The following is a 10000-nucleotide window of genomic DNA, read 5'->3' on the forward strand; positions in this document are numbered from 1 at the left end:
TTTATATTTTTTAACTTTTTTAAACAAATAAGAAAAATATAAACATTCCCACCAAGAAAAAAAAAAAAAGTCATAAAGAAAGAGAAGAGGAAGCATATGTATGGTTATGGCTTCGAGTTCCACTGCACAATGCAGCCATACTGTATAGGGGCACATTGTAGACACTGCGCACTGTCTTGGCTACCTACCTTCTCTCATTTTGCCCACACATCCTGCACCGTTGGTACTTTATAGTGGAATAGCTCAGCATCTCGCTGTGTGTCATCGCTCTCTGAAGCTAGTGTTTCTTAGAGACTGTGGATATGTGTCTTTCAAAGCTTTCTGTTAGAAGAGAATAGTGCCATCTATGTTTGTGTTTTAAACTAAACCTATTTTGGTGAATATTTTGATGATTTTAGTCTTTATAGTGATAATTTCTACCATGAGTCCCAATATATGATATATTTTTCTTAGTGAAGGAAAAAAGCAAATGATAGAAAACACTCTAAAAAGTAAAAGACAGAGCTTTACCCACCCGGTACATTCCTGTCACCTAGACCTCGACAAAGTTTCTTTGTGGCATGCTCACTTTATCCAACAGTTTAACCCCTTCACTACGGGCAGTAGAAAACGCTCCTCGCGCTGTATCCGAGCTGCCGGCGCGCGCCAAATTTTAAACGTCGCTACTGAATATGACAAGTTTTAAGCCAAAACCTCTACAAGTTTATAGCCAAAACCTCAACATAATCATCATATGTTATATATCAAAATATGCATAGTTAACCTCTTCCCCCATATGCATGTGACAAGTTATTTACATGGGTTGGGAGGAAGATGGAAAGAGTGACCTTGGTGGGAGGCCTCACTCAGATAACCAAAGAAAACGATTGAAATAGTATGGTAAACTAATCATAATATGTTTTATATTTTTACATAATGTTCCATAAATAAATAATAAAATGATTGCTAGCAGGGCCCATCAATGCCTCCCCTGGTATAAGCAAATCCCACTCTTATGTAATAAATTATTAATAATGAAAGTCAAGTAATATATCGTATCATATCCGGCCTCTATTCTGAAAGATCTCGTACAGTATCCGGAAGAAAGAAAACTCAATTCCACCAGAACTGGGCCATAACGCAGTATGCGCGGCAGTATACGCGTCATCGTGTCGAAGGGGTTAAGGGCAAACACAGATTATGTAATGGAAATTGACCTACTCTTTTTTGTGCATCATTTATTATCTTGGTCTCATTACATATTTCTTAACATATTCTATAGTATAATTATTATTCATTGATATTATACATAATGTTCTCTGTTTAATATCCTATTATTCAAACTCTCCTCACAGGTATACCGTAACAAGAGGTGGAGATCAATAATGACAGACCAACTCGTACCAGGAGACATTGTCAGTGTTGGTCGCAGTCAGAATGACAACCTTGTTCCTTGTGACCTACTGTTGCTTCGAGGCCCTTGTGTTGTGGATGAGAGTATGCTCACTGGTAAGTACAGTCTTTTGGGGGAAAATTTATCTGAAACAACAAAACTTGTTTTGTTTGTTTGATTATTTGTTGTGCTATGTGAAAAATGTGTGCCCGTGTGCATGTATGTATGTATGTATGTATGTGTTTATATTACATTTAGTCAATAAAGTTCATTATGTTTGAATAGTTCCTGTTCATGATTTTGAATACAAGCAAAAAATAATTCTCTTACCATGGAAAAAGTAGTACTACTCAGACACACATGCAGTGTTCCTTATTAACCCAATGATATAGATGGTGAGACTGTTCCAGTCGTCCTAAACCCTTCTATTGACAAAAAAATATTAGCTTGTTCAGAATCAAAGACAAGGGAGAAAAATATCCTCACATTCCAAATTTTGATCAAATGTGAATGTACCTAGAATTCCTAGTGCAGAGGCTAGCATGCACAGATTGTTTCCCTGCTCCATTAGGTCAATCTCACCTTTACTTTTCATAAAGTCAATTAATTCATGACTTGACTTATACTGACTTTTGCACTTCAGGTGAGTCTGTGCCTCAGATGAAAGAAAGCCTTGAGGTAGTTGAATTGGACCGTGAGTTGGACCTTGCCACAGATGCTAAGCTGCACGTGTTGTTTGGGGGCACAAAGGTCGTTCAGCATACCCCTCCCAGCAAAACTGTGACAGGCCTTAGAGGTAAGTCAGGTTCTAGAAGTCTTCTAGATCAAAGGGGATATTTGATTGATTGATTTTTTTTTTATTATTATTATTATTATTATTATTATTATTATTATTATTATTCAGTTAACGATGGGGCTGTTTTGGCTCCGAATGGTCAAAACACTGGGATATTTCCAAGACGTAAGCCTAACACCTCGGGCTATTTGCCTGCACTGGCCACGGCCAAGTGCTATACACCCGATCACCTGGTGCGTCAGCCATTAGGATAACCACGGTGAAATATCTCATCCCTGGCGGCTGACGCTGGCACCACTTGACATGATATCTTGTGACCCATTGTTAAGGGGTTAAACTATTTTAGATTATTAACTTGTTAGATCCCTGAACCTGCTGTTTGAGCTGAAAGTAATGTAAACTAAAGTTCATATCATCTGTGAATTTTTTGTTTGATTGGTGTGACATCAATAACTTTTTTGACATTTGTCTGAGAGGTCCATACAGCCAATGCCCAAACTGTAGGTCAACACTAGGCCATTCTATTGAAAAGTAATTTCAGAGTTGTTATAAACATGGCATATTATTCTTTTATTTGTCATTCCATAAATGCAAAATCTTTAATTATTCAATATCCATGTCAGTCAGCTATGCAATTATATGTAATTATACTATACAATGACAACTTTAGATGAAATAATGGAATACTTATGAAATATATTAAATATTATAAATATCAGTTGTTGCTTTTAAAGGATCTTTCATGTGGTTAGATGTAAAATACAGACCATTGCAATATAGTCAAGTAGTACATAAAATCAGGAAATGTATATATTTGAAGAATAGTTCTAAAGATTGATATGGTAATTATTTAGATGATTAAATTTTGATTATCAAGGTACCAGAATAGAATATAACCGATGTGCCCTTCCTTCTGCAGCTCCAGACAATGGTTGTGTGTGCTATGTGTTGCGCACAAACTTCAATACAGCCCAGGGGAAACTGCTACGGACAATCCTCTTCGGTGTTAGTCGTGTCACTGCAAATAATCTGGAGACATTTGCTTTTATTCTTTTCTTGTTGATATTTGCCATTGCTGCTGCTTCATATGTTTGGATTAAAGGTATGTTTTATTGGTTTGCTGTTGAAAAAATATTGATGCTTTTTCATTGCTTTTCCTCTTGGTATTGCATTATCATTTTTTCCCTCCTTCCCCGTCCCTTTCATTCCCCTCTGCATTATTTTTTATTTTTATTTTTATTTTTCCCTCTTCCTCCTCCTCCTCCTCCTCCTCCTCCTCCTCCTCCTCCTCCTCCTTTTCCTCTTTCACTGCATCCTCTTCCTTATTCTCCTCCTCCTCCTGCTATTGATCTGTTCTCCTTATTTTCCTCCACAACCCACCACCACCACCACCAATTTCTTCTGTTGCTTCTATCTTGTACATACCTTTACTTTATCAAGTAAAGGTGTTTCCCTTCCTTGATTCTCCACCCTTTATCTCAGCTGCAATCCACTCCTTTTTGTTAAAGCAAATAGACTATTTTGTATTATCATATAATTACTGTAGCATTATTTTATAATGTTAATGTGTGTTTACTTGTATTTACTTATATTTTTATGTATATTTCTTACCCTATGAAAAAAACAGGTACAGAAGACCCTAACAGGAACCGCTACAAGCTGTTCTTGGAGTGCACACTTATCCTGACCTCAGTGGTGCCACCAGAGCTCCCAATAGAATTATCATTGGCAGTCAACACTTCACTTCTGTCACTCTCCAAGTTGTTTGTCTATTGCACCGAGCCCTTCCGCATTCCATTTGCTGGAAAGATTGATGTCTGCTGCTTTGACAAGACAGGAACACTGACCAGCGATGACTTGGTGGTGGAAGGTGTTGCAGGCTTAGAGTGAGTATGCAATTTGTCTTGATATCTCTTTTCTCTTTTTCTCTCTCTCTGTCCTTTTATCCCTCTTCCTTTCCTTCTCCTCCCTCTCCCTCTCCCTCTCCTTCTCCACACCTTTCCCATATGCTCTTCTTTTTTCTCTTTCCCTCCCTCCTTCCATTCCTTTTGTATAAAAGTTACATAACTAAAATTCCATCTGTCATGAAAATAGACACTAATTAGGAATATTTTTTTCAGTGGCACTAGTAAAGTGGTGCCAGTTGGGGAAGCTCCTTTGGAAACCATACAGGTATGAAATCCTGTACTTCATATGTAGTAGATATGTTTCTTACAGGAACCTATTTTTTGTTATAGGGAGAAGTGTTTTGAATTTAGAGGTCTTGTTTTTAGGAATTTGGTTCAGAAAAGTATTGAATAATTCATTTTCAACATTTTTCATTAGTACTGTGTATTGTTTCATTAGCACTGCATAAGTCTGAAAGCTATGAGATTTGGATATAGAAGTGGATGTAAATACTTTGTTGAAAAAGAAGATTCTTCATAGTATTGTGATGATAGGATTGTAAGTATGAGAAAGATTAGAAGCACAGTATGTAAAGAGTTTGGGGAGGAAAATTCATAACAATCCTTTTCACAGGTGGTGGCATCATGTCACTCTCTAGTCCAGCTAGAAGATGGTCTTGTTGGAGATCCTCAAGAAAAGGCCACTCTGGCAGCCATAGATTGGACAGTGACTAAAGGTTAGGCTTATAACACTTGTACATATACATTTTTGTCTGTGTGCGCGTGCATGCGCATGTGTGTGTGTGTGTGTGCGTGCGTGTACGTGCGTGTGCTCGTGCGTGTGTTTATATAACAGAATAGTTGGAAAGAACCGTCAGTACTTGGAACTAGCATCACATGTAGTTTTCATATGTAACTTTATAAATGTAGGATAATTTCATCTCAGGATACTGGTATTACTTTCTGACTATGCATATTAGTATGTTGATAGGTATGAAAGGCATTTAGATTTTTTCTCGTTCTTTTTTCCCTCATGTATAGATAAATATTCCTCTATTCCCACATTAATAAAATTGACTAAACATCATTTCCTCTAAAGGTGAAGCTGTTGTGCCAAGGAAAGGAAAGGCTCCTGGTATGAAGATATTCCATCGTTTCCACTTTTCATCCCAGTTAAAGCGCATGTCTGTAATCACTGGATTTACCCAGCCCGGTTCTGCTGATGTGATGTATCTAGCAACTGTGAAAGGTGCACCAGAAACTCTAAGACCCATGGTAGGTTTTTCTTCATGGTCATGTCTTACCAGAAAGCATGTCTTTTATGAGGTCTAAAGATAGAGCAGGTTGAACTTTGAAAGTGGAAAGATTTGAAAATTAACCCATTAAAACTACAAGTTCCATCCTATGTTTTGATCTTAATATTAATTCTGAAACAATGATCTTAGATTTGATTTGACACAAGCCAGGATTTTTTTCCATCAAGTAATGCCACCACTTGACATGATATCTTGTCATCCATCATTAACGGGTTAACCCAATAATGACAGGGCAGTTTTGGCTGTGCAAGGTCTACACTCCAGGGTATTTTAAGCATGTAGGCCTAATACCTCTATTACTCTCTAGCAGCAGCTGAATACTGCATGTATGATCAACCAGCATGCCAGCCATACAAAAAACCATGACATGATATCGCGTCCCCAGCAGCAAGTGCTGCCACCACATGACATTATATCATGTCACCATTAACGGGTTAACCCAATAACTCAGGTTGGCAAGACATACATGCCAAGGCATCAGTAATCATGTCTCTAGCAGCCGTATTTTAAGTCCCTAACCTGCCAAGTACATGACATGAACATTCCTCGATTGGTATTCTAGACGCGGGTGTTCGTGACAAAAGCATGGCAAAGTCGTAGCAAAGTCATGGAAAGTATTGGAACAACAGTGGTAACTCTGTGACAAGGGGGTGGGCTTATTATGATAGTTACACAGGCAAAAAAATGCATATTCTTAGTGTAATCTTTGTTGCCAGTACTTCATATGAACATACCACTTTTGGAAAGTAATATCTATATTGGATATATTAGGCATCATTGTCTTAGACTTGGATTACAAACTATTTTAGGAAAACATGGATTCCCTGCTGATTTTGAGTTTGTTTACCTTTTTATTTTTTTGAAGGAGAGTAAAGTTAGATGACTGGTAACAGTAGTCAGGAATGTAAAGTTAAAGTATATGATTATATGAAATATGTATACATTAAATCTACATCTATGATATATTAAAGATATGCATATATGTACAGTATATACACAAACAAAATAAGGAACAACAACGGATTCATACCAAAATTGAAGTATCTTTTGTTAATGTTACCTATGACTATAGCTTCTCTTATGAATTTGTCGTTTGGACAGTGTCATTCATCTGAAACACATTAAGTTTGAAATGATTGGTAAACTGGAAGCAACTGACACAGATGTGCAACGCTTTTGTGTCCTAGAATACCACTTTCTTTGCATGAACACAACATTGACATAACATTGCCACACCATGCAGAAGAGAACAGATAAAGAAAAATATAGGCTGTGAGAGGTCTGCTAGAACATGTGAGGAAAATGACTTGTATTATGTGCTCGGAGTCTGGAGTACCTATTTGTCAGTGCACCTGCTATGAGGATTACAATCAATGTTAGTTCTGCCATCCTTTTTACACAGGGTATAAACCTCATAATAAGCTAATGTGGAGTATGTACAACAAATATGATTCTATTACAACCTTGACATAGCATATCAAGGGCTAATTATATGGTAAAAGAATAAATTTGTGTATTGGACAAAACGTCATCAGAATTTCAGAAAAAGTATATAATGTTTCAATCTTCAATTGTCATTTTGGGCCCACATACTCACTCAATTACACACACACATATTGATATTAACAGTAATATGATTTTTTAATTTCAGTTCTCCTCACTACCACCAAACTACGACAACGTATACTTGGAACTGTCTCGCCGTGGAGCCAGAGTCTTAGCACTTGGAAGGAAAGAGCTAGGCAGACTTTCACATGCTGAGGTGAACCTACTGTATTTACTTAGTATTTAATTCTGGTGGAGGGCTGCAGGCTTAGCATTGACACTAGAAATGGGTTAATAAGTTGTAAAAATTTTGAAAATATACTTTCGCACATTTTGGTAGGCCTACCACCTATTTGAACTGCAGTTGAATGTTTCATGAAATTGGAAGATACTTGACAGTCAATGATGAAATAGTGTATTTCCTGCTGCTGCAAAGTTCAGTGTTGAAATATTTAACATTTTCTTTACAGTTGTGATTTTCTTTTTATAAATTTTATTGCAATCTTTTATGGTACCTAGTTTTGAGGCATATATTATTCTATGAATATTATATAATGTGTCTCATGCTCCTGTTATACTCCATCTGTAGATCATGTAACAATATTAGTGTTTTTACAACAGGTAAGAGAAACAACACGGGAAGCCTTGGAATGCAAGCTGACCTTTGCTGGCTTTATCATCATCTCATGTCCGCTGAAGAGGGATTCAAAGGAGGTCATTAAGGAAGTGCTTCAGAGTTCACATGGAGTAAGTGTTTGAATAACTATGCATACAATTTTGATTATGTGTTGTTTTACATGTAATTGACTGACAACTCTATTTTTTTCTATTACAAAAATATGGAACATAAATGTGACATCTTCTATGATAAAGAATGAAGACTATTTATGCACAAAAATTTGAAAGTAAAACTTTGATGCAAATGAATTGAATTGATAGATATGGGACCCCATGCTCTTATTTGTATTTTTCAAATGATTTTATTTAATTGAAAAATATGTTATTGTTCCTCTTGTTTTTTACTTAACTTACAGGTTGTTATGATCACTGGTGACAATTCATTGACTGCTTGCCATGTTGCAAAGGAGTTGAAATTTACACACAAGAAGGCAATATTAGTTCTTCAGGTAAGATTGGGTTAATTTACTCTTGATGGATTTAGATATGATTGTATGATGAAGTCTCCCTTTCGATTATATTGACATTGTCAGACGTTTTTTTTAGAATTTAAAGAGCATAAGAAGAAAATTCAGGCTTGAAGGACACCACTTCTCATCACCTAAGTTATGCTAAAGTACTGAGAGTGCATGACTCATCATGTGGCACTAGCTTATGTTGAAATCAATAACTGAGAAAGGGCTAAAGGCTTGGCATTTTTATGAAAATATAAAAAATTAAGATGATAATAATGTTCATAATAATAAGAATTGGTATAGAAACATACTTTTTCCCTGTAAATTCAAGGAATAGAGCAAATAGATTGGCCTAATAATTGACTCCTTAGTGATTAAAAAATATAAGACTATATAAATAAAATCATAGTGGACAGTGCTCATTTCTGGTCAGTGAGTTAAGAAAAATGCATGCATTTATCTAGTTAACACCATACATTAACCACTGCCAACAGGGCGCCTAGCGACCTAACTGGTCATCAATGCGGGCGGTCTATGACACTAGCGGCACAGGCTAAAAATTAGAGTTATTAGAAAAGGGTTTTTTCTGCCCCCTGGGTAGTGCAGACTAGCCCAAACAATATTTTTCTATAAATTCATCATAAAATGCAGGTTTAGGCTGACTGTAGAACCCTGTAGCTCTAGAGCTAGCACCATTACAGCCATAATACTTCATGACTGAGTGCGCGCTTCAAATTTGAGCAGATCTCGATGCCACATCATGTATACATTGACTCCTGTCTTTTAGGCCTAATTGGTGCCGATATATATGTCATGATAACCGTACACAATGGGTTAATTCCTCTTGAACAAAAGCATATGATTTTATAGAAATAATATTGATTATTGATAATAATTAATAACAAATCATTTTTAGGTAGTGGAATATAGTAATAGTAATTCTATTTACTGTACTAAATGCATTCATAATGATGCATTCAAGTTAGTCTGGTTGATACTTACTTCCTCTTTAATACCCAGAAAATATTGATTGGTGGTAGAGTATTGCTGGCCCCCCATTTTTCCAAATGATTATTTTACCACATTCGCATATTCTCCTCCCTCTATTTATTTTGTGATTCGTCTTTATTTCTTGATCCCCTTGGCTCAGAACTACAATCAAGACAAGTGGGGATGGGAGAGCATTGACCAGACAATCAAGATGAACATTATACCCAGTAACGAGATCAAAGATATGAAGAACGGCTTCTTCAGGACGTATGATTTCTGCATCACAGGAGAAGTGAGTTAAGATTTGCTATGAAGGTTGTGACATTGTTTTTATGATTTTTGTCTTGTATGACTTGTTAAGTGATTGCATAACTTGTTATTCATGTTTTCCTGTTCTTGTAGGGCCTAACCTGGTTGAAAAGGCAGCATCCCAAATTCTTCAAGGACATTCTCCCTCACGTAAGAGTCTTTGCTCGCGTCGCCCCCAAACAAAAGGAATTTGTTATAACTGCATACAAAAGCTTGGGTTACACAACGCTCATGTGTGGTGATGGCACTAATGATGTCGGTGCACTGAAGCATGCTCACTGTGGTACGTATAGTATAGCATTTTTAGGCTCTCTCTCTGCAAGGAGGCATTGGTGCATAATACATCGTGTTGATTGGTGGCTTTTGCAGTTTATTTGTGTGTTAGTTAGTGACTGTTGCACTTTATTTATTTATTCTTTTTTATTTTTTATTCTTCCCTTGAATACAGGCGTAGCCATCCTTTCCAATGCTCCTGATCGTCCACCTCAAAGGAAGAAGCGCAGTGATGATCCCAACAATGGCATGACGCCAGGAATGTCAGAGAAGCTGGAAAGTGCAAGGAAGCTGGCAAGGAAGGTCGAGAAGCAGAAAGCACAAACTCCACCAGCAAGCTCGAGACAGTCTAAAATGACACCTCAGCAGGTACAGTGTTG

The 10000-nt window shown here is 36.9% G+C and overlaps 1 protein-coding gene across 1 annotated transcript in view; it reads left to right on the top strand.

Annotated features, from left to right (window-relative positions):
* Positions 1 to 10000, top strand: part of LOC122249790 (endoplasmic reticulum transmembrane helix translocase) — a 23335-nt gene that overhangs the window by 7981 nt on the left and 5354 nt on the right. Inside the window, exons 6-18 of the mRNA XM_043010922.2 lie at positions 1335 to 1488; positions 2016 to 2168; positions 3088 to 3270; positions 3796 to 4054; positions 4289 to 4340; positions 4689 to 4791; positions 5154 to 5329; positions 7022 to 7132; positions 7537 to 7662; positions 7950 to 8042; positions 9199 to 9330; positions 9441 to 9630; positions 9796 to 9989. Of these exons, the coding sequence (XP_042866856.2) occupies positions 1335 to 1488; positions 2016 to 2168; positions 3088 to 3270; positions 3796 to 4054; positions 4289 to 4340; positions 4689 to 4791; positions 5154 to 5329; positions 7022 to 7132; positions 7537 to 7662; positions 7950 to 8042; positions 9199 to 9330; positions 9441 to 9630; positions 9796 to 9989 (1926 nt within the window). The remainder of the gene's footprint in view (positions 1 to 1334; positions 1489 to 2015; positions 2169 to 3087; positions 3271 to 3795; positions 4055 to 4288; positions 4341 to 4688; positions 4792 to 5153; positions 5330 to 7021; positions 7133 to 7536; positions 7663 to 7949; positions 8043 to 9198; positions 9331 to 9440; positions 9631 to 9795; positions 9990 to 10000) is intronic.

This window comes from Penaeus japonicus, unplaced genomic scaffold, assembly GCF_977035675.1.
Source record: "Penaeus japonicus unplaced genomic scaffold, GWHDUDI00000001_assembly GWHDUDI00000026, whole genome shotgun sequence".
Taxonomy (NCBI): domain Eukaryota; kingdom Metazoa; phylum Arthropoda; class Malacostraca; order Decapoda; family Penaeidae; genus Penaeus; species Penaeus japonicus.